Genomic DNA, 23,913 nt, shown 5'->3' with positions numbered 1-23,913 from the left:
ATTAATGAGCAATCAGTTAAAAAACGTTATTGGTCCGTATTGGCTTCCTCAGCACATTTCTCCCAACCATGCAAGCACCTCATTCTTTCTTCGCTCGCCTTCACTCTGCATCTCTGTGCCTCTGCAGACTTTCCCCTCCATCTCAATCTCCCCTCCTTCCCTTTCTGCCCTCCTTATTGCTTCCATCTTTCTTTCCCTCTCCCTGGCTGGTTTTTCTATCCTCCTCCTGCCCTCTGTATCTGCCTCCTTTTCTAAATCTTCGATCGAGGCCGAGGTGACCCGCAGGGAATAGAAAATCCGTCTAGAGAGTAAAAAAAAAAAGAAGGTCAGTTTATTCCATATTTTTTACAACCCGGTCCGAGACAACTTTTTGGCCTTCAACTGTCTAACACCTCTGCACAATGGATGCCATGGTTTTCATTCAAAGCTGGGGTCACACTGATTATATTCCTCTGAATACAGTGTGTGTATGGAAAAGTGAATGTGTGTGTTCGTAAGATAAAAAGCCATTTGAAAAAGGAATCTTGTAAAACTGACAACCGCGATAATTTTCTTTTCTCTGCAGCCTGACCCTCATCCATGCATTATGAATACAAACTGCAGCTTTGAAAGAAAGGATTTCTTATAGCTATGGTTTGCTCACTAGTATTTTTCAGAAACGCAGAAATATCTTTTCAGATATTGCAATTACACAGTGTTGTTTCATAGAAGGCCAACTATTGATAATAAAGATCCCCTCGGCTGTATGCAGGCTACTTTTCTAGGGATAGATCAATTGTGTGTTACATAGTAAGCCCTGCAGCATAAAATAAAGTCAACATGATTGTTGCAGGTAATGCAGAAAACGATCTCATTCAATTACATTGATTTTCAGGCTTCATGAAGATACATTTTTTGGTTTTCAATTTCTGGAATTTCTAAACATGTAGAAAAATACTGATCACGATGATTGGGGGGCGTTCAATTGAGAAAACAAATTAAACTGAAATTTAATTAAAACACAAATCCTTGAGGACAAACAGGACAACACAGAGAAATCGCTTTGTGTCGTGGTCAGAAAGCTCCCTCGTTTACAATCAATTCAAGATCAGCAAGCCCAGTCAGTTTTAATGAAACCGGGAAAGTGTTGAGTGTAAAAGCAGTTTAAAAAACATTTTACATGCAGCACATGAGAGTAAAGTGTGTCTGCTGAGCAGCTTCATGGTGCATCTCTTTAGAAATCGAATACAGTCATGCTTTCCTTTAGGATCCTCATTCTCTTTATTTATTATTCAGTCAAAGATTTAGCTGAGGATTCTGTCTGTTTGGCCATGATTTAAAAAATCAATGAGGCATCCAAGGAAAAATGAAATGAAAGACATTTGTTAACAGTAAATGGAAATACTCCACAATGATAGAAACAGAAGAAAAGAAACCTCATGTGCCACAGTCCGTTCCAGCTCACTGATCGAGCACTATTTGCGGTTTTATGTCCCAGTGACAGCTATTGTGCTTCCAACAAATCCATATCTGTATTTTCCTTTATTGTCCCCGTCTCTCTCAGTTCTCTTCTGCCTCTCAGATGAAGTCTTTTGACAGTGCTTCTCCAAAGTTGGGTGCAGCCATGAGAATCGCGATGGTACAGATGATGTTGAAAACGCTGAATCCAACGAGGCACAGGCGGTCGATGACGGCGGCGGCAAACTGCCACTGCTCCGCCAAGCTCAGCTGCCGGTCCTGCTCCCGGACACGTTCCACCAGGAACTGCACCTCCACCAGGAGAGCCTGCATCTGGTTGTCCACGGCTGCTGACTGGACCAGGCTGCCGTGGGTGTTCATGGCCTCCGATCTCCCTGCTCCAGCCACAGCCTCTGAACCGCAAGGTCCAGGAGATGTTGTTGAAGGGTCGGGCTCTGTTGACAACGCAGTTTCCTGAGGAGGGAACTGGGAGGATGCAAGGTGGTAGTTGACTGGTGTATCTCCAGCTGGTTCTCCTCCTGCTGCTGCTGCTGCTGCTGCTCCCTCTCCATCTCCTCCACCTAGTCCACCCAGTCCACCCAGTCCACCGTTAGCCCTCCCGTGAATGGCGCTTCTGCTCCACTGAACAGGCTCCACTTCCACAGTGGTCTGGAAGGTCTGGAACCCAATGTATGGCAGATGACCGTTAGGCTGGCCTTGTGGATTCGGGCTGGTGTCTCTGTGGTTGGGGTAAGGGAGGATGAGAACCTGCGAGTTGGGCCTGTGGGGTAGTGGGTGTGACAGAGGGTGGGTGAGCTGGGCGAGGCTGGCCTGCAGGGAGTTGAGGGTCTGTGGGAGGTTGGAGGGCACTGGGGTGGGGATGGTGGTGGTGGTGGCGGTGGTGGTAGGAGAGGACAGGGTCTTGCCCTGATGGTCTGCCTGGCTGCTGGGGAGAGTGGGGTCCACTCCCTCGCCCGGACGCTTCATCCGCAGGAACCAAGGAACCCACTGCAGCAGAACCAAGTGCACCTGAACAGAAACAGGGACACATACTTTCACCTGCCTCGGCTAGCAGAGCTTACATGAATTACAGATGGTCCGAAACGCACAAAAGGAGAATATTACACCAATTTTCGCCTCTCCCCATTAACTCCTGTGTATGTTTCAAAATAGATTTTTAGGAATTTATTGTTGACTTTCAAGGCCTGTTCTGGATTTGCTTGAATTGTGCTCTAAAGCTGTGTGGTTACAAATTTCTTTCAATTGTTTCCTATGGTTTGATTACATTTTTTCTTTTTCAACTTGTAAAGAACCTTGTAGCTCTGTTTAGAAATGTGTTATATAGGCAACGTGTAATATTAGTATTATTATTATTAGTAGTAGTAGTAGTAATAGTAGTAGTAGTAGTTGTCGTAGTAGTAGTATACTGATGCGACCATTTAACGACAAGGATGCCCATTTAAAATTAAAAACGTACAATTACCATTTTACCATATTATTTCATTAAATCATATTTTTGGGATCGTTCAGTACATTGGAATTTATTTTTTGTTCCATAATTGCTCCATGAATAACATTTGTTGACACATCTTCATTTTAACTCACCCAGCGCGGCATTTGTCCACTGTTTGGGCTGTGGTGATGGAACTGGAGGACCATGACTGTGGCTACTACAGACATCCCAACAATCACCATGGTGCTGGCAAAGTACTGACCTGGGACAGAGCACATTTCACTCACAAGGGAGAAGAACAACCAACCACAGGTGCACGTGTGCATAGAGGAGAAAACACAGACCTATCAGTGGAACAGAATCTGAGGTGGCGGGCATGATCTCTGCAACCATCAGCATGAAGACAGTCAGCGAGAGCAGGACCGTGATTCCTGCAGGCAGAGCAGGACGCCAGGAGTCGGGGGTTGCAAAGAAAAAGGAAGAGAAGAAACTTGAAGAGTGTAGAAGTGGAAAAATCACCACAATCATATGTCTCTCTGAAACTCCCAGGAAAACCCATTTAATTTTACTCTCTCATCTTCCCTCCAACATTTTCCATCTTTGACTCTTTCTCTGTCTCAGCGTCTTTTCACTCTCGCCCCCCCGACATCATACAAATGTTCTGTGGAACTGATAGAAAGTTTTCTAGTAATGTTAAAGGAGAGAGATTGTAAGAGAGAAAAATAGGACAGTGAACTAATCCAAAACTTGAACAAGAAAACAATATATTTCGTCTCAGCAGATGAATCTCTTGTTTGCCATTTTTTTGTTGTCATCGCTGCTCTTCCTCTCTAAACGCCTCGTGTTCTTCCTCACCGAGGCTGATCTTCTCCCCGGAGTTTGCAGGCAGCAGGAAGGAGACCAAGGTCATGGAGGAGAGGAGCACACACGGGAGGAGGAGGTTGAGAGCGTAAAACAAGGTCCTCCTTCGTAGTGTCACCACGAAGGTCACGTCTGGGTAGGGCTCTGCACAGCAGTCATAGAAAACCTCATGTCGATCCCCTGGGACCTCTGGAAGGACAGGGAGAAGCAGATATGATACAATATAACTCCGAAAACATAACTGAGGGCTGAGAAAGCAAGAAAACCACATATGACTAATCTTGATGTATAACTAACGAAGCGTATTCTGCCGCAACCGCCTCATAAAAAGAGGTCATTGAACTGAGGTAAAGAAAAGGATCCAACTTATTAAAATCAAGGACTGATTCTGCAGGAATTATGTTATGCCTGAGATCACATTCAATCATTCAAGAGAATTGAATTTTTATTTAGTCGAAGGTTTATTAGAGAAACTCTGACTTCTCCTGCTGGACTTTCATTTTCTATAAATATAAACCTAATTCATCTTTAACCCTTTACAAATCTTTTACAGTCACAGAACTGTATGGCAGTAATGTAAGTCGAGTTACTAAGCAACAGTTTGCCACAGCGCGTCTCACCCACTAGGTCCCACTCTCCGTTGCGCTGGTATCCTGAAACATCTGCCTCCTTCATCTGGATGTCCAGCAGCCAGCCGTCAAACGTCCAGGAGCCAAACTTCAGCTCACAGCGCTGGATGTCAAACGGAAACCATCTCACGTCCACTTTGCATGTGCTGATAAATATTCCTTGGAACAAACAGGAGGGAAAAAAAGCTCAAAGGGGAAATGGCGGTAAGTATTCAAGATGAGTAAACAAGGAGGGGGAAATTAATTAAAAATGTTTGGTGCAGCCAGCGAGAAGTAAGCGAAGGAGAAAAGATGTGACCGCAATAAAGATTCTTTGTATTCATTTGCTGCAGTCTGAGGATCGCATGCACAGTCTGACTGGAGACGTAGATTGTCTTTGAGCTGCAGAATAGAAACTCACCTGGAGGCAGGTACTCACAGAAGCCACTGGAGTTCACCAGCACGTTGGTTTTAAAGGTGGCGTCAAACTTATCATGAGCACTGAAGGACGGAAACGGAGATAATATGAGTCAGAGCTCAGCAGACACGACTCTGTGTGTGTGTGTGTGTGTGTGTGTGTGTGTCACTTACAGTACCTGTTGTAAAGCAGAATGTCAGGTGTCCAGATCTGATCGGATGTGAAACGGAGGTTCTTTACCCCGGGATACTCTGACTGGTTCCACTGGAGGTAGTGGTCGTACCACTGCTGGGAGACACAAACACAGCAATGGTTTTACACAAGAACTAGAACCACTCAGGTAAATACACACAAAATACACCTCTTGCTTTGGTTTATTGTGTGCACAGCTCTTTGACGCTTGTCTGAGTGTCCCTGAGAGAAATCCTTTGTCTCTTCCTCTTTCTACAGTTTCCTCCTTTTTATCCTTTAAACAATTTTTTTTTCTATTCGATTGACCAAAAGTATAAAAATAATGGCACGAAATGATTTGAAATTTGTATTTTGGTCACATCGGCCTCGGAAACAAGACTGAATGCATAACTCTTCAAATATCATGACACTGAAACCAAACCAACATCTGGGATGATACTGTGCATCTGTTCCTTCCAGGGACGAGGGGGCAGGCAAAAAGATTTTCACTAAACAGATCAATATCACATGATTCATGTTTTTTCGCTGTACTCACCATCTGCAGCCAAGCGTTTGTGGTGAGGATCTGGTTCTTTTCATCCTTGCATAACACAAAGCAAAGGAAATAAACATTTTTAAGAAGAGGCTATAGTTTTATAAATTAAAAAACTATTTCTCAAGCCTATGTGTACATTTAGTCCGTTTTTAATCACTACAGTTGTTCTTCATGCCCATTCTAGAGATCCTTATGCGATTCCTTTCTAATGTGATTCAATGTGAGTAATAGGGACGATGTCCACTGTCCTGTTCTGTGTACAACCCAGTCATAAGCTAGTCTGAAAATCTGGTTATGGTGCATTTTATATGACATCCCCTTTTTGTGTTATTACCCCTATACAGTGCAGCTCAGCAAGAAAACCCTGTGGCATGGAAACCCGGCAAAAATCACTTCAAGCTTTAATCTATTACCTTTATCATGCACTTATCCTCAGAGGGTCATGAGGGGGCTGGAGTCAATCCCCGCTGACTTTGGGCAAGAAGCACTTGGAACTTTAGGGAGATAGAGTTTGATTTGACAAATTTCCACCGATCACGGTTAATTCAGCCACATCAAAGTACCGGGTTATATTTTAACATTGCAACTGCATTAGGTAGAGGATCTTCTAACAGCGGGCAACACAGTGGTTAGCACTGTGGCCTCACATACGGTTTTCTTTGCAGATTGGGATTAGGTTAATTGGAGACTCTAATTTGTCTGTAGGTGTGAATTTGAGAGTGAATGATTGTGTCAGTAATGTGCTGGTGACCTGTGAAGTGTGCGCCCTGTCTCTCGCCCTGATCTCAGCTGGGATTGGCTCCAGCTGACCCCCCCATGACCGTGAAAGGATAAGCAGTATAGATAATGGATAGATTGATCTTTTCAAAGCCAATAAGGAGAAGAGGAATATTCACAATCTTAAAATGTACATGTGGGCATGAGGGTTAAGTTGAAAAATGCAAACCTTTCCTTTAATAGTGTTTGGGTGTGTATTTGTTGTTTGAGTGTCTGTAACACTGCAGTTATGTGCCATGCGTACCACATCCATGACTTGCATCAGAGTAAAGGAGAACTGAACAGTGAGGGCCTGCGAGTCGTTGGCCACCGGCCTCTCCATGGGGTTGTAGTCCCTCAGTAGCTCTCTGAGCAGAAAGCGCTGGTGAGGACCCTGCACTGATACTGCAGAGTGAATGGATAGGAGGGGAGGGGGGGGGGGGGGGGAGTGGAGAGTGGAGAATGGGACAATAACATAGTAGAATGAGAAAGAGTAAGAGGTAGCTCAGAGTTTGTCGGGGAAGATGTCAAGGAAGCACCGAAGGCAGCGGAATAGCAGAAAACCATTGTGATTACACCGAGGGTTAAAGGGGGGGGGGGGAGAGGGGGGTTATCATGAAAGAGAAGAAGAAGGAAGAGGGGATGGAGATAGAATGGAGGAGAGGCTTTTGCAAATGTAACTGGTGGTAATATTCTAATGATGAAGAGGGACAAAGATAAATTGCAGAGTTGAGGACAAAGGATTTTAAAGGAGGATAATGAACTGAAAAGCTGCACGAGAACAGAGAGTTATCAGGAAGAAAGAGAGAGAGGGCAGCAGATGTGGAGGGGGGGAGGAGAACAAATGCGCACCTCCTAATCAATTACGTCTCTGACTGATCACCCGCAGACAGTCCGAGTCTCTCCACCACTGTAAACATGTCACTTTCATCCCATGCAGGAAATAGTGGGGCCATTTAACATGGAAACACCCCGCACAGACAGACGCAGCACTCACGACGATGAGAGGGGGGGGAACTTTCTCTCCTCTTGGCCCCCGAAGCTGCGCCACGAGCTTTGATTCATTCTTGATTCCTTCACCACCAGCCAAACGCTGTGATGAGGTAGGGGAGCTATCATTGGTGGATGCGACAGGCACATTGACATAGTTTATTTTTTCTTGGGGGGGTAACTACAACGCAACTAAAATATCTCCATAGTATTTTATATTGGCACCAACTGAAACCAGTGAAGGAGTAAATGATACATGAGGAATGTGTTTGTTGTGTAAAGATCTATATTCACTAACTAGACCATAATTAATCGATACGACTACACAGATGACTATTAATCAAATGAAAGGTCCCTATAGTATCCATAATGTCCAACGACAGTAAATCAAACACACAGATAGCCTCAGTATCATCACCCCTCTCTTCCATTTATCTATCCATCTATCCATCTATCCATTTATCTGTCTCTATAACTTTATTTCTTTATCTTTATCTATCTATTCCTCTGTCTCTCTCATCTTTATTTATTTACTTCCCTCTCTGCTTCCGTTTCTATCTATCTATCTATCTATCTATATCTATCTATCTACCTATATCTTTCTTTCTTTTTTCTTTATATATTTATCCATCTATCTATCTATCCTTCCTACCTATCTATTCCTCTGCCTCACTCATCTTTATTTATTTATTTCTTTACTTCCCTCTCTGCTTCTTTCTCTATTTATCTATCTATCTATCTATATCTTTCTTTCTTATTTCTTTATATATTTATCCATCTATCTATCTATCTATTCCTCTGTCTTTCTCCATCTTTCTTTCTTTATTTACTTCCCTCTCTGCTCCTTTCTCTCTCTATCGCTCTCACTCTCTCTCTCCTCTATCCATCTATCCATAACATAAAAACTCACAGCTCGGCTCTGTAATCTGCAGTAAAGACGATTCATTTCATACAGTTGCTTGCTCATCATAAAAATTAATCTATTTTTTTCTCTCCCTGCACACCCACAGACTCTCGGTGAGCTGCTGTGCTCCCAGTTGTCCCAGCGCTCAGCGACACAGCCGTTAAAGAGCACATGTAGTGTAAACAGAGCACATAGGAAACACACACACACACACACACACACACACTTGTTCGAACGCATGCACCAGTGAAAGTCACTCACCCCGAAGAAGAGTCACGAGCATCAGCTGCCACAGCGCCACAGCCTGCCACATGCTGCATGCATCTGTGTTCACAGCGATAGAGTGGGAGAAGACGAAAACACAGGAGAGAAGAGACGAGAGAGAGAGGGAGAGAGGGATGGAGATAAGAGAAGAGGGGTTCGGGGGAAGAAGTGCAGAGAGTGTGATTCCAGGAGTGGCAGAGCGGAGAGATGAGGAGAAAGGGAGAGGGAGCAGGAGGAGAGACGGGGTGGGTGAGAAACGCAGTGAAACAAATGTTCCTCGGAGGAGCTAGATACTGTGTCAGAGAATCAGCTTGAAAACCAGGCAAACCTCGACCCACAGCTCAAACACAACCTTCATGCTGCTCTGCTCCTCCGTTCCTGCAATCTGTCATCACGTGTCAGTCACCTTTATCATTTCATCCTGGACTTATCCGCTGTTCTTTATGAGTTCATCGTCATGATTTCAAGAGGGGCTTTGTATCTGTAGTGACTCCATCCAGGTAATATGATTAGAGTTGCAAGCAATCGGTGGTCTTTGAGTCGAAGCTTTGAAAAGAGACAGGGGCAGGAAATGAAGCATTTGTCTTTGACCTAAAAGGACACCTTTTGAATCAGTTGAAACATTCTGAAATTCCAGCTTTTCAGAATTATGACCGTCTGTCCCGTTTCACCATCAACAGCTGCTTCATAACTGGTCACTTTTGACATCAGCATATTCACGGTGTAAGGCTGACACCCACAGGATATGTTGGTCAAGTGCAAAACGTCTCTTTTTAGAGCTCCTAAAAGCTCATATGCACTACACACCATTTAATTATGTGCCTAATTCTATAAACAGACTGTGTCTCGCTTTAATTATTTTTTATAGTTATCATTTTAACCCATTTCTGAAACTGGTGATTTTTTTATAGAACTTATGTCATGACTTTGAGTGAGAGAACAAGATGAGAACTTATTACAGTTCAGATATTGATACTAATGACAGTTCAGGAGGCCGGAGGTTTGATTTGCTTATTGAGTGATGAGTGACCCTTACTCCTTCTGCTAGTTGATCAGAATTATATTAAATTAAATGTGTCCCACACTGTGATTCTTGTAATGCGTCAGAAGCCAAGGCTGGAATCTACTGGGTTATTCTCTAACAATAGGTTTTTAAAGCATGTTAAATCATCCAGTATCTAAAATACAAAAGTAACTTTTAAGTAAGGCTGTCAAATATAGTTAGTAAAGTAGAAAATAAAATGGTTTTCTCTGAAATATGTATCAAAAGCAGCATAGAACACACTGTTATTCTTAAGTAGAAAATACAAGTTCCTCCTATGAATACTTCGCTAGGAATTTAAAAAAAGTAGCCGAACCTTGCCGCTGGGGTGACGTCAATCGCAAGCGCCATGTTTCTGTTTGTGTCGGTCGCCGGCTTTCTACGTCACATCTCCTCGCAACGCTGCCTGATTGTTCCTCTATCACCGCGTTTAAAAAACACTCACACGAACACACACTCACATTTTCCACCACCCAGAGCCAATGAAGAGGGAAACCTGCAAGTGAAGGTAAGGTATTGAGCCTGTGTCTTCTCTGTACGCGGCCTGTGGAGGTGTGTGCGTGCGGGGCAGTGTGTGTTTATGTGTGTGCTATCGCTGTGGCTGCGCTGCAGTTGGAAATGGTGCAGCGCCAGTGCGGAGCTAGCTGCTCGGCTACCGTTAGCTGCGGGTGGAGGGACGAGGCTCAGCCGCTCATCGTGTCCTCTCCCCGGAGCCTTTACCCGAACAGACGGTTAAACACGTCGAGCTCCTGGAACTCGTTGTAAAACACAGCTGAACGTTTCCTCAAAACACAAATCAGGACGTCAGAGATTCATGCTCAGCTCTGGATCGCACTAAACCAACTATTCTTACACCTTTAAAAAAAAAAAGAAGCGATTAATAGAGAGTATCCGTTGTTTTTTAGTCTAATAACTCCAACGATCAATGTATTAAAAGCCTCAGTTACCCACGTATCATCATCGTGTTATCAGATGGTCCCAGTGATGTTTTCTGTGCAACTTTTATAACGGCATGCGTTTTGGAACTATTCCCACACTTCCTGTTTCTATTTAAATATGGAGTGTTCACTATATCGTAGTGCAGATTACTTTGTTTCGCATTTGAAGCTAAACCCACATTGAACACAGATGCCATTGACTTTAACGCACCAATCCATAAATCACTGGGATATCTGCTGAACACATACATGGTGGGAAATAACCTTTGACTCCACTGTGGCCCTCCCTTTGGATTTAATGGGTGAACATCTCAACGCTGCAAGATAAGTTTAAGCACAAGTGTCCGTGCTGCCTTTGTGCTGGATGCACCCTGTAGTACTCTCGTGTTATCCATGAATCCCTCCCATCACAGTGCAACCTCGTTACAGGATCTGGACTCCTTGCTCTGATATTTGTATCCCTCCGTTTTAAGGTGACAACCTGATCCGAGTGAGGTGATGTCTCCTCTGCTGTGTTTGGATTGTGTCCTTGTAGCTCCGCTGTAACGCGGCCGCATCGATTGTTGCGCGCAGGGAAAACAAACGACCGCCATTGGAGCGATCTAGAGCAGACTTTGACTTTTAATACTTTCTAGACACTCCTCCATGTGTCTCTGGCCGTGTCCATATCCGGTTGTCAGCGTGCGCCTCTGGGTCACGTGACCCTGAATAGAAACCTATCCATTTTTTCAGAAAGGGAAACGAAAGTCAACATGTCTCATTTGGGAACCTATTTCCTTTCTATTTTTCTTACGCCATCCGATCAGAGAGTTTCCCCTCAACCTGGTGCAACAGTCGAGCAACGCGTCTGTATATAACGGCACAGAGTGTTGGAGGTCTGTGTTGTTTACACGGTGGAAGCTGCGGACAGGACCTGACTCACTCGATGCGGAAGAAGCAGCCCAGTACAGTCTGCTGAGGGACCGTGTTGTGATTTCTAATCTACCAGAGGTTCTGTGCCCACGTTTCACGCTTCATTTGTGACTCGCGCTTTGTGTGTTGCTGTTGTTCTGTTTGAGTCATCTGATTGTTGGGAGGCTGCAGGACCGCACACGTCTGCCACTGGTTTGAACTCCTCTAGGTGAGACCAAACTGCCCCCTGAGCCCACTGGGCCCTGTGCCACCAGTTTGTCTTGTGTATTAAATTGACAATTGAATATGTGCATCGTGTATGTATGCATTTTCTGATGTTCTCCATTACATGTGGCATCTATTGCACTTCTGTCCATCCTGGGAGAGGGATCCCTCACACGTCTCTCTCTCTCTGAGGTTTCCCTGTGTTTTTACCCTGTGAAAGTTTTTATAGTCGTAGTTTCTCCTCAGTCTTGTTGATGCTTAGGGACAGATGATGTCCCACTTTGTTATAGCTCTATGAAACAAATTGTGATTTGTGAATATTTTCTAATCAAATACAATTTCATTGATTGATGGTATTTATCATGTATCTAAATAAGTCAATGATACGATGATCTCAGTGAAGAGGGAGAACGGGGACACATCAAACTATGCTAGCAGTTTCTTGACATGTCAGCACAACTGTCTATTCATCAGATGTCAAGTGTTTTTTTTCCCCCCATGCCTCTGCCCGGGCTCGAAACCAGCGAGGAGCATAATAAGAGGAGATTCTAGAAAAACACCAGAGTTGTTTTTTTGGCTGTCAACTGCTGCCTCACATCAGGGTCAAGATGAGTCAGCTCCAGCCCCGTTTAGCCTCCAGGGCCAGTGGCCGCGTCGGCCCGGATTACCATGATGAACCAACACTGTGTTCTCATTAAGGCAGCAGCGTTAGGCCTGCTCGGCGCTGTGGGACAGGCCAGTGATGCTGACAGGGCCGGAGGAGGTGAAACCTGACTCAGTATGGATGTCTCCTTGTTGTGGCTCTCACTGATATAGACATTACTGATGGTTGTTAGATATGACACTTGATGCTGAATCAATGTTTGTTGTACCATAGGAAGATATTTGAACTCTGAACTATCTTGTTTTGCTGGATCTGCAGTACACTTCTACTTGATGAATACTTTTTGTTGAAGCTGTGTGCATTTTTGGAGGATAAAATTAACGTAGCTCTGGCATAACTCATTATGTCAGAAGTATAATGGCAACTATTAATATAATATATGTTTTTCTGGCCTGGTTTTCTGTTCCTCAGCACATCACTGATATGTAGTGATGTTCTTGTGTCCTTGGAACTGTTCTTTTTGAGGAGAACATGGATCCAGATCGAGCCATAATTTGTAAGGCCAGAAATAAAACGGGATAGTCACAAGAAGGAAGAGTGTCTGAATTATTAATCACCCTCCTTTTACCCTGGGATTAAGTTTCATTGTGACTGGAAGAGACAGTATGTCACCCTGCAGTATCCTTGTAGACTGGCTGGGATATAATCTGAAGATACATTACCACGTTGACACCGTTGGTAGATGTCATAGCTTAGCCTCTGCATGTAATCCTCTTTTTTTCCATAATACCCTGATATTTTTGTTTTTCCCCCTTCTATACACTGCACTTCAGGAAGATGAAAGCTGTAGAAGGAGGTTAAAAACTGTGTCCTTGGAGCTGGTCTAGATTCAGTGACGTTAACAAGTTGTACATTTACCAGGAGGGCCTGTACTCATGTTGGTGGCTGAAATGTTACTTTCCCTTTCCCCCCTGGCTGTTTTTAGCATTCATTTATGTCACGTTTTCTTATTTCTGTATATGCTCCTGATCTTGTCCTTTTGTTTGTATTTCAGGTGCTCTCTATGTGCTACCGGCCTGCCCTGACTTTCCACCAGCGCCTGCTCTTTTTGCCGCTGGACACACACTCATACAGAGGCTGCGCAGCCCGCTGCACCGGCCCCCTTCACGCTCACCCCCTGCGCTATGAGCAGAGGTAGAGGAGGGCCTTCCAAAGAAAACTACCACCGATATCCACTACCCCACTTCCAGGCCAGGGAGAATCAAAACAGGCCTGGCCCATCTTCCTTCTTTCCCAGAGCTGACCCGCAGCTGAGCCCGTATTCAAGTTACTACAACAGCCCTCCCCCTCCTTTGGTATCCACACATCCCCAAGCTCCCTCTTTCATTCCCTCTGCCCCACCCGAACCAAGCCACTATAAAGGACCCCCCAAACCCGTGACCCCTAACAATTCATACTATCAGAACCACTTTCCCTGTCCTGTTCCAAATTCATTTAAGCAACAACAGTCAGAGTTCCTGAGAGGTCAACGCTCCGAGGCTCCACAGTTCAGAACCAGTCTGCGAGGAGGTGGAGTGGTACCAGGCAGACCGCCCAGTTCCTCATATCAGCCCCAGTCAGGATACAGTAGATTTCTAAACCCCAACAGCAGCCCTAGGGGTAGAGGGGGGTATAGCCAAGAGCAAAGCTTTGAATACTCACCCCGTTTTGGACCCCAGCAAGGCCCTCGACACCTGAATCAAACCCAGTTGCAAGGTAAAAAACACAACCAGCACTCCAACAGACAATGGTGGGCACAAACAGACTCTCTGTGTGACAATTTTGATAGTTTGTCTCTTCATCAAGAATGGACCAGCAGAGGAGACAGCTCTGATAGACATTCTGAATCCAGCAGCTCAGCAGCTTCAAGCTCCAGTAAGATTAACATCACTCTCACTCCTGCCATCCAGGACCAGGTACACAAGGCTTTGGCTGCTTTGAATCCAACTGACAGCGTCCCTGCAAAAGTGTTAGCCAGAAAGCTGCGTCTGCCCAAAAAGATAGTGAACAGGGCCCTGTACTCGTTGGAACGCTTACAGATAGCCTCTAAGCAAGGACTTCTCCCTCCTGGGTGGAGTCTTTACAGAGAACCTCTCAATTGCACTGAAGATCAAAACGCTGAAGTATATACTCCTCTATCCAATCTGTGCGTCCGTTTAGAGCAACCCAAGGGAGAGGACTCTGACTCAGAATCCAGTTCTACGCTCTGCTCTTCCTCAGAGTCATCGGACTTTGAAGGATCCAGGTCATCAGGAAAAGGTCAGCACACAGAGAAACCACATTGGGGCAGCACCACCTCCCCTGATCAGGAACTGCAGCTTCCCACAATGACAGAACAGAAGGACCTAGTACTGCGTTACCTGCTGGAGTCAGGGGAGGCAACCGCTCTTGTCATAGGCAAAAATCTGGGTTTAAGGAATGCCATTCAGTCCACACTTTATGCTCTGGAGAAGCAAGGCGAAGTCGTTAAGAATGGTGAAGTCAACCCTCCCACCTGGGAGCTCTCCACCCACCGCAGGGAGAGAATGGAGAGGAGCATCAAAGCTGCAAAGAGCACCGCAGCTAAGGGGGCTCCGATGGAGGAGGGCTCAGGATCCATCTTCCATCCATCAGCAACACCACCAATACCGGGCCTCGAAAAACTTTCACTTCCAGAGGATTGGATTTCGGAGGTAAGTCACAATGAAGCAGTAGGTGAAATTCCTGTTATCCTTAGTGACGACTTTCTTATGAATATAGAAAGATACTTTAAATCTAACTTGGCAACAAAATAAACCATGTTCCGAAAATGTTGAAATATGGCAATGAAAGTAAATCTCTGAAATAGGTGAACCATCTTATTACTGTTGGGGTCAGCTCTACCTCTGCATGAACAATGCTATACAGCTTCTATTGACCGAACTTGGCTGCAATATGGGAAAAACTATAAAACATAAACGGGTAAACACACACACACATACGGCTCGAGGCCTTCACATACACTTCAAGTGAGGAATTCAGGGAAATGAAACATGGACACGTTCACCTCAGCACTGGCAACAACATCATTTATCAAAGGGTATAAAAGCTGCAGCTGATGTGTAATAAACTGAAATTCAGCCTCAGTGTATTCATGAGAAATTTAAAACATTCCTAGATGTAGTTAGCTGAGGTTACCAGCCTTAGAGTTCTAGTCCAATGATATTAATCATTCCTCTTCTTTGCTTTTCCCTCAGAAGTCCGACTCCTCCCTCCGGCCCCCCTCGTTTAGCCCCTGTAAAGCCAAAGAGGCCAACGAAGGACAGTGGGCCAACGACGATATCCCAGAATTCCTCAATGCTATTCGCAGGGAAACGGATGCCGGAAAACTGGCGGGAGACAAATCCAATATTGTGGGAACTATTGCCGTCTCGCTAGCTGCCCCGCCTCCGCAGAACCTGTGGGCCAAGCTACAGGAAGTGAGGCTGAAGAACCCAGTAAGCGGCCTCATGGAGTATGCCCAGTATCTGGGCCAGAACTGTGAGTTCCTGCTCCTTGACCAGTCGGGACCCTCCCACGACCCAAGGTTAGTGACATCATTGCCGGTATGTTCCAGCTACAAAGTTAGAAATTATACAGAGAGCAGATATTAAAGGGATCTTATCAGACATTGCGTGATCCACGGTCAAGATAGTGTCTCTGTCAATGTTATTATATCAGTTTAATTCATTAAATCAGAACCTGGTCACAGAAATGTCTCCTCCATAAATCATCCACATAATGGAGCTAATTGTTGGTTCTTTATATGAAACGCATTCAGTAAGTCTTTTTCAAAGCACCCTTAGACAAACCTATTGATTTTATAATTTTGTGAGAAATAAATCTGCCTTAGTGGGGACGCAAGATGCTGCCAATCAACAATGAAAGTTTGCTTTTTGTGTGACACAGTCAGGTCCGGATCAGGAATGTTTTCTCTCCCTTTGTCAGATTCCGTATGCAGGTGATGCTCAATGGGCGCTTGTTTCCCGTCGCAGAAGCTTCCAGTAAGAAGGTTGCCAAAAAGGACGCCGCTGCGGCCACTCTGCGCATTCTCTACGCAGAGATGCAGGAAGGGGCGACCACAGGGGACAATGGAAATGTTGAAACCACAATCAAAATCATGGACATACAACCTGAAACCACCGTAAGTTGTTGTAACCTAGTTTTCAGCTTCATATTTCGATCGAAAACCTTTTGGAACTTTAATTGTTTCACCCCTATATTTATTTTGTTCACCAATATGCTGTAGATTTGTAATTTTCTTCTGTGAATACTTGCACAGCCCTAGTAAAGTTGGTTCCATGAATGGATGATTTGGTTTTAGATAATGCCAAAGAAAATGAGCTTCAATGAATACTATTTTGTATTTTTGTGGCTTTTTTCCAGGTGACAGTTGAAACCATGGGTGAAATCTTTGGGCCCAATAATGTGGAAGGGGTAGAGATGTCGGAGGGACCTCGCCAGCCGCTGTCCCGCTCTCTGCCTGGTGGGAAAAATCCAGTGTCCGTCCTGATGGAGTACAGCCAGCGCAGCGGCAACCCCATCGAATTCATCATCACCGGGCAGGCAGGCCCGCCACATGACCCACGGTACTGGCTCCTTCCCCTCCCTCTGAATCTGTCCTTTTGTTGCCCTGCGTGTTGTGAGAGTGGCAAGAATACGTTTGTGTACCCATTGGAATAACCTGGTTTTCTGCATCTTGATCTGATCAGTGAAGACAAACACATTGGAACAATTAAACAGACCTGTTTAACATTCACACACTTTCCCAACCTACACCATATATGTTATTGATGTGCTCTGCATGTACATGGACAATACAATGATCTGGTGTTATAAGTTAAACTAGATTGTGTTTGTTTGTTATTGTAACTTACATGAAGAGCTATCTGTATTTGATGAGAAATATATTTAAAAATAAATGCTGATAGGTCCACATGGATCTCTTACTTTTGCTTTCCACTGTAGATTGAGTTTCTCTGTGGTCATACCCTTCCTCCCCGGGGGAAGAAGATGATCTGCTATTTCTGTCCTCAGTGCTGTGGTCAGCTGACACAGACACAAGACCATCTCTTTCTAATCTTTCTGTCTATAATTCATCTTTTGGCAGCTGGCTCAGAAATTCAATACAAACCAGCTTTACATAAATACTGTATGTGTCTGAGTTTATACACCATTCACTCGAGTTACTGTGACCCTCACAAATCTGCTGATGTCTGGAATAGTAACATAGAAAACCATTGCATTATCGCTGATCTCTGTTCCAGACCAAAAATAACTTTCTCCCTTTCTCTTTTTCCTCCCTTTTGTCCTTCTTCATCCTGCGTTCAGGTTCATGTACAGAGTAAAGGTCGGAGAGAACTTGTTTGCAGAGTCCTCCGCTCCAAGTAAGAAGGCAGCCCGCCAGCTGGCAGCAGAGGGGGCCGTCAAGGAATTAATGGCTGACGGGAGATTGCAGCTCAGCAAGGTGAGGAGTGACTAGAGTTACTCACTTTTTGCATATCCTCAAACTGAGTGGAATGAAACAACAGATCTTTTCACTTTTGTATCTCCATTTTGCTCCCTTTGCTCAATAACATTTACATCTCCTTTCCTTTCCTTCCCTTTTCCAGCCTCAGTTGCCCCTAGGCTCTTCCAGTGATAGTGACAGTGCTGTGACCACGTGTCCCTCTCTGCCGCCTCTGACTGTAGATGAGTTGCGAGCAGCTCATGAGGCAGGGGTGGGGGACCTCATCAACCACCTGAACAACAATGCAGTGTCAGGTCTTCTGGAGTACGCCAGAGCCCGGGGCTTTGCTGCCGAGATCCGGCTCGTGGGCCAGTCTGGGCCAGCACATGAACCTAAGTAGGTGTTGGATTCATGATGACAGAAACACACATTTATAGGACACACTGGAGAAGAAATTACCATGTTCCTTCTGAACAAGGTTACCATGTGCTTTAGAAATCTTATCCTGTAGACATAATACAATTATTTGTATAAAACACTTTTAACAAATCCTCACAGACACTTAACATAGGTTTAAAAGACGGAGAAAGCAAATACTACAAATGTGAAATATACAACATTAATCACACATTAAAACCTGTTCTGAAGCTGGGTTTCAAAGAAAGGTGGAGTTATGGAACATTCCTCTTTCCTGTTTCTTTGGAACCTCGTTATAAAAACACTTAACATGCTGAGGAAAATACTCAAATTGATATTTGTCAACTTAGGTCTTAAAGTGATTTAAAGTCCTCCTCTGATAACCGTCCTCTCTGGCCCTCCTGCTCAGGTTCACCTACCAGGCTAAGCTCGGCGGACGGTGGTTTCCTCCAGTCTGTGCGTCAAACAAGAAACAGGGAAAACAGGAAGCAGCAGACGCCGCTCTCCGGGTTCTGATTGGAGAAGCTGAGAGGGCAGCCCGCACTGGGGAGCTTATCCCGGCCGAGGTGAGCTGACCTTTCACTGGTTTAACACTGTCTATGATACCATCAGGCTGAACAAGGGATCAAGGAAGAACATAATGAAATGAGAGAAATAGCAGAGGAATAACAGAGGTTATGATTACTTCATGACTCTCACCTGAACTAGGATAGACGCCTGTTTGTCATTGACTGACCAACGTCACATAACCAAAACTGTTTCACCAACAATATACTGCAATACTAATACTGACCTGTAAACCCAAACTCAACGCCTTTGCTGCTTGATAGAACATTTATATAAATGAAATTTTCTCTGTTTGTTTTGACTTTGCAAAGTCTCCTGTCATATATGCCACACTTCTAATAATGCCAATACTAATCAGTATTTCCTTTCTCCTGTAAACATCGCTCTCTCTAGCTTCCAGTGAGTGGCAGCACTCTGCACGACCAGATAGCGATGTTGAGTCACCAGCGCTTCAACGCCTTGACGACACGTATCCAGCACAGCCTTCTGGGACGCAAGATTCTGGCCACCATCGTCATGAGGAAGGGGGAGGGCCTGGGGACTGTTGTCAGCCTGGGAACTGGTATATCTCTCATCTTCATGTAGAAACGGGGAGTTTACAGGATTGTGCAGCAACAGAAGAGGATGTGTTGGTTTTTGGTCATGTAGTGTCCGAAGGTTTTAACAGAACTAGGTCCCTGTAGGATCCTGCTGGTTGTTGTGATCTTTGACACTGAGCATGTCTCTTGGTTTCTTTAAATTTCTTTTTCTTTGTTTTGGCAGGAAATCGCTGCGTTAAAGGGGAGGAGCTGAGCCTTAAAGGGGAGACAGTGAATGACTGCCACGCAGAAATTATTTCCAGAAGGGGATTTCTTAGGTAGAAATAGATTTAGCTCCTTCATCAATGTTTCTCTCCCACTTCTAAAATTACCTCCGCTCTTTTTCCAGCCCCAGTCTGCGGGACATTATTTATTAGTCTAATTTTCCGTCTCACTTCCTCTCAGGTTTCTGTACAGCGAGCTGCTGAAGCACTACGACGGCGCAGAAGACAGTATATTTGAGATGGCAGAGTCAGACAAACTGCGGATCAAAGCTGACATCACCTTTCACCTTTACATCAGGTGGGAGACTCGGATGTTTTCTTTCTCCTTGTTCACTTCCTCGAAGTCTCTCGTGCTTCATCCCATCCTGTTCATTCATCATGTTTCTTGTATGGATCAAACGTTCGTTAGTCCTCTTTCCTTTAAGAGCAAGTCATTTTGGTATGTGTCGTGTCAATATCTTATGTTTCTTCTTTTTCATTTAATCATAGCACAGCACCGTGTGGGGATGGGGCTCTGTTTGATAAGTCCTGCAGTGAGTCCGGCGATGACGTTGATGGCCACCAGCCTCTGTTTGAGAATACAAAGCAGGGCAAGCTCCGCACCAAAGTGGAGAACGGTGAGCGATGAGATATTATGTAAAACTTAATAGAAGCAAATGATTCCTCACCACAAGTAGGAGCTGTGACCTTTGCAATTGTTTTGTCTCAGGTGAGGGCACCATCCCAGTGGAGTCGAGTGCCATCGTGCCGACCTGGGACGGCATCCAGCACGGAGAGAGGCTGCGGACCATGAGTTGCAGTGATAAGATCCTGCGCTGGAACGTGCTGGGCCTGCAGGGGGCGCTGCTCACCCATTTCATGCATCCCATCTACCTAAAGTCCATCACACTTGGTAAAACATGCAGCTGCACTGTCATGGTTGTTGCCAGATAATGTGATAAATATGAGATTTAACTTCAGCGAAATAAGATGATTCCCCGTTTTATGTTCCGGCTGTTGTCATTTGGATCTGTTAGGTTATCTGTACAGCCACGGTCACCTGACACGTGCTGTCTGCTGTCGAATGGCGAGGGACAGTGAAGCGTTTGTGGAGAGTCTTCCTTCTCCATTCGTGCTCAACCACCCAGAGGTAACCACAAAAATGTTTGGTAATTTCACATGTGGGCATTAATGGGGAATATTCAGATCATGCTCACTATAAACAGACATTTCTGTTTGTGCCTTTACAACTGTTCCTGCATTTCTCCTCTTAACTTGTGACTCATTTATCATTTGGCAGAACGCTGGTACTGTCGGTGTCTATTGCATCACCGAGCAAAACTGAGAAACAACAGAGATATTTTTTTATTGTTTTTCCCCTTTTTAAAATTTCAGTTAAACCCCAGGGAAATTGTTTTCTAGCTAAGGTCCTTAAACGACATTCGGTGACGAAGGCATCGCGCTGACACATGAATTACACAACTAATTTTACACGCTCTGTTTGGAATTACTGATTCACACTGAAGGGCTTAATGAGCCTGATTTAACTAAATATGCTCTTCTATCTCCTCTCCCCTCCTCCAACACCACCCGGGTGGACTTTAGGTGGGCAGGGTGAGTGTGTACGACTCCACACGTCACACAGGAAAGACCAAAGAGTCCAGTGTGAACTGGAGCTTTCAAGACCAGCACAGTGTAGAGGTGCTGGACGGGACCAAAGGCAAACTGGATGGGTACGTAGGAAACACTGTGGCTATCACCTGCTTATGTTAACTGCTCTGCTATTTAATAAACCAAAACAGTGAGTGAGATCTGTAAGGATTTCTCTCTTTTTGTATGCACACTAAACTGAAGAGTCCTAATGTCTCTCCCCTGCAGGAACAAGCACAGCATTTCCCGTGTGTCCAAGTCCAACTTGTTCTTCGTATTCCGGTCTCTGTGTCAGCGGTGCGGCCGCACAGACCTCCTCGCTCTTCCGTCTTATTCCCACGCCAAGATGGCGGCCATGTCCTTCCAATTGGCAAAGCATCAGTTCTTTGAAGGTCTCGGCGTCCACGGTTACGGTGCCTGGATCAGCAAACCGCTGGAAGAGAAGAGCTTCGAGGTCTTAGAGGGACTTCGGAGAAACGGAGCAAGTTTGCCCTCTGGATACGGCAACAGTAGAAATGGAGCAGCGTTAGAGCAAGAAGGCGTAGAACAGTGCATTACTAAGTGAGTATATAACGTGGAGGAGGGGAAAAAACACCAGACAGGGGCAGACGTGAAGGGGGGGAAGAAAAGGACAATCAAACTCTGTGTAGCAAGTGGACAGAACCGTATCTTCTGATGGGACATGGTTAACGGCTGCTGAGGAGGAGCGATGCGAAGGAACCGTGTGAATGACCAGGGCAAAGCCTGCTGGGTGACTGTGGTCAGAGTTCACACACAGAGCTTAGAAAGAGATTCAGAGGGTAAACAAAAAATATATAAACACTACATACAAAAGAAATTGGTTTGAAGTCGATACATTAACCTGACAAACACTGCTACAAAGCTGAGCTGTTTGCTCTCAAGATGATTGCTGCTTGTGTCTCGATCCTTTTTTCCAGAGTGTAATTTCAACTGCTCTTTGTGATAATAGTGCTTCACTCGGTTTTTTGACCATTGACATAATTCAGCTTCTTTTGGCAAATGCATCTTTTATTTTTCCTTGAGAGCTTGAGTAGCCGCGTTCAATCGATCTCAAGCCTGCTTTGTCGCAGTGTTTGCAATTGTTAAGTGAAGTTGGCGTTCAAATGTCATGAAGTGATTATTATTTTTTCTCTGCTCCCTGTGTTCTACTTCATGGAAACTTATGCAGCTGCTATATGACAAAAAGCAGAAACAACAAGGAGGTTTTTTCTGATATTTTTTCCGGTCATCCCGATTGACTCAATGTGGTGAATCTGGAAATCAGTACCTGCTCGGTACAGTCCCAGCTTAAATTGTAAATTCAGCACGTTCACCGTACATAAGGCCATCAATAAACACACGTACTCTGATCAGTGACAAACGCTTCAGCTCCTCAAACTCATAAGACGTCCATCCGGCCCTTTTCTGAGTAACACCAGCTGTAAGATTCATTCATTGTACACCATCCCTGCACATAGTGTTGCCATGGTTTCCATTAGCACAGTGTAGGTAAGTGTGGCCCTCTGATCAGTCCCACAAGTTCCTCCGTGCTTTTGTGCTTTTATATAGAATTACTGATGTCAAGAACTCAAAGAAGTACAACCTTTCTGTTTCCTTATTGCTTGTTGGTCTGTTTTAGAGTATATCTCCATGTTTAACCAATAAGATAATCAATAACTGGTCATGGGAGCGAGTCTCTCCTGTCCTGCATGCAGCCAGCCTGCATGTTTTTGTTTTTTTTCACAGCTCAATATACAAAAAGACATCCAGGTTCTCTCACATGTCCAGTTGTTGTCTCACCTAGTAGCACTAGGTGAGGACAGCTTGTTTAAGGAGAATGTGTAGTTTCTTTTTTTTCCCCTTGTTTCGGTTTCATGTACTTGGATGATGCAATATATACATCAAGTATATACAAATACATGGACACACAGATGTGAAGTGGGGTGCAAAAGCCTGAGTCTCAGGTTGAAGTTGTGTTTGAGGTCTGGAGAGGAAGCCATGCAGGTCAATGCTCCATTTTGTTGAGCATTGATGCATGAGCACATTATTTTGCTTGATATTTCATCTTATTTTAAACGGTTTTAAGTCACCTTTCCTTTTTTTTATTAGTATTTGTTTTGTTTTGTTCAGACATTTATTGCAGTCTTTTGAGTTCCATAAGTTAGTAATTACTGGTTACATTTCCTCAAAGGTGTACCTTATTTTAATAAGAAGTTTTAAAAAGAAAAGGAAATGTGCAGCTTTCAGTATTGGACTCAGACTTTTGATCCCCACTATTTCAGTATAAGGTTATATATAAATATATAAATATGTGTGTGTGTGTATATGTATAGGTTTCATGTATATATTTTGTAAATCATCAGAAATAGTTTTCTATAGTTTTCCTGGTGTTTTAATGGATTATGCCATTTTTTACCAATAAAGTTTCAAAAGTTTGTGTGGAGTGATGTTTTATATTTCTCACCTGTCTATACCAAGAGGAGAAGTTGCATCACCCGAAGGTGCATCGTCTGAATGATGTGGGGAATCTCTGAGGCGATTCTCAATATTTATGGTGTTGGAGCAGCTGTTCAATTGTTTCTAAGAGGACAGAAAATGCAGAGCAACACCTCTGCTCCTGACTCTTAATCCACTTTAAATCTTTGGGATTACAATTAAGTGGAAACGTTGACAGGTGAGATATTTCCTAGGCTGAACTTGCAAGTAAGTCGATGATCCTGATCTTAGAGGAGGGGCTCCTTTCCTCTGCTCAGGGTGGAGAGTGTCTCCTAATGGCTGCAGAGCCGATTGTAATGCTGCAAAGTAATCAGCAGATGGAAACATGTCCTCACCTTAAAGGCCTGGGGCTGTGTGCATGTGGAGAAAGCCTTCATGAAATAAGGCCCAGGTGAGCTG

General features: G+C 44.4%; 2 protein-coding genes across 6 annotated transcripts; one reads left to right on the top strand and one right to left on the bottom strand.

Moving 5' to 3' along the window:
- Window positions 1–175: 175 nt before the first annotated feature.
- On the bottom strand, window positions 176–11,297 carry LOC128449025 (neuronal acetylcholine receptor subunit alpha-7). Of its 3 annotated transcripts, XM_053431981.1 has the most exons (12): window positions 9,777–11,297; window positions 8,825–8,964; window positions 8,416–8,478; window positions 6,526–6,665; window positions 5,505–5,549; window positions 4,956–5,065; window positions 4,781–4,860; window positions 4,372–4,539; window positions 3,746–3,940; window positions 3,235–3,321; window positions 3,043–3,152; window positions 176–2,466 (listed from the first exon to the last, which is right to left on the bottom strand). In XM_053431981.1, exons 3-12 carry the CDS (start codon window positions 8,465–8,467, stop codon window positions 1,558–1,560), a joined length of 1,896 nt encoding a protein of 631 aa, XP_053287956.1. In that variant the 5' UTR covers window positions 8,468–8,478; window positions 8,825–8,964; window positions 9,777–11,297; the 3' UTR covers window positions 176–1,557. The 3 variants fall into 3 exon arrangements, with proteins under 3 accessions (XP_053287956.1, XP_053287958.1, XP_053287957.1); XM_053431983.1 differs by having other exon boundaries at window positions 4,956–5,062; window positions 8,416–8,964; XM_053431982.1 differs by having other exon boundaries at window positions 8,416–8,964; window positions 10,880–11,297.
- Window positions 9,825–23,453, top strand: adar (adenosine deaminase RNA specific). 3 transcript variants are annotated; one of them, XM_053431979.1, is made up of 16 exons: window positions 9,825–9,968; window positions 13,173–14,829; window positions 15,373–15,701; window positions 16,103–16,298; window positions 16,541–16,743; window positions 17,486–17,621; window positions 17,767–17,999; window positions 18,430–18,586; window positions 18,981–19,149; window positions 19,350–19,443; window positions 19,571–19,687; window positions 19,879–20,006; window positions 20,099–20,281; window positions 20,406–20,518; window positions 20,974–21,101; window positions 21,247–23,453. In XM_053431979.1, exons 2-16 carry the CDS (start codon window positions 13,303–13,305, stop codon window positions 21,581–21,583), a joined length of 4,050 nt encoding a protein of 1,349 aa, XP_053287954.1. In that variant the 5' UTR covers window positions 9,825–9,968; window positions 13,173–13,302; the 3' UTR covers window positions 21,584–23,453. The 3 variants fall into 3 exon arrangements, with proteins under 3 accessions (XP_053287954.1, XP_053287955.1, XP_053287953.1); XM_053431980.1 differs by lacking the exon at window positions 9,825–9,968 and adding an exon at window positions 11,050–11,388; XM_053431978.1 differs by lacking the exon at window positions 9,825–9,968 and adding an exon at window positions 11,050–11,518.
- The last annotated feature ends 460 nt before the right edge of the window (window positions 23,454–23,913 follow it).

This window comes from Pleuronectes platessa, chromosome 10 (assembly GCF_947347685.1).
Source record: "Pleuronectes platessa chromosome 10, fPlePla1.1, whole genome shotgun sequence".
NCBI lineage: Eukaryota > Metazoa > Chordata > Actinopteri > Pleuronectiformes > Pleuronectidae > Pleuronectes > Pleuronectes platessa.
This window is presented reverse-complemented; position numbering and strand designations above follow the sequence as displayed.

Excerpts from the sequence above, each read along its gene's own strand:
- LOC128449025 (XM_053431981.1), bottom strand. The coding sequence starts at position 8,467 with ATGTGGCAGGCTGTGGCGCTGTGGCAGCTGATGCTCGTGACTCTTCTT. Across the intron at positions 6,666-8,415 it reads GCTCGTGACTCTTCTTCGGG|TATCAGTGCAGGGTCCTCAC; the intron begins GTGAGTGACTTT and ends TTCACTCTGCAG. Across the intron at positions 3,941-4,371 it reads CGGAGAGTGGGACCTAGTGG|AGGTCCCAGGGGATCGACAT; the intron begins GTGAGACGCGCT and ends CTGTCCTTCCAG.
- adar (XM_053431979.1), top strand. The coding sequence starts at position 13,303 with ATGAGCAGAGGTAGAGGAGGGCCTTCCAAAGAAAACTACCACCGATAT. Across the intron at positions 16,299-16,540 it reads ACATACAACCTGAAACCACC|GTGACAGTTGAAACCATGGG; the intron begins GTAAGTTGTTGT and ends GCTTTTTTCCAG. Across the intron at positions 20,282-20,405 it reads CCTAAAGTCCATCACACTTG|GTTATCTGTACAGCCACGGT; the intron begins GTAAAACATGCA and ends TGGATCTGTTAG.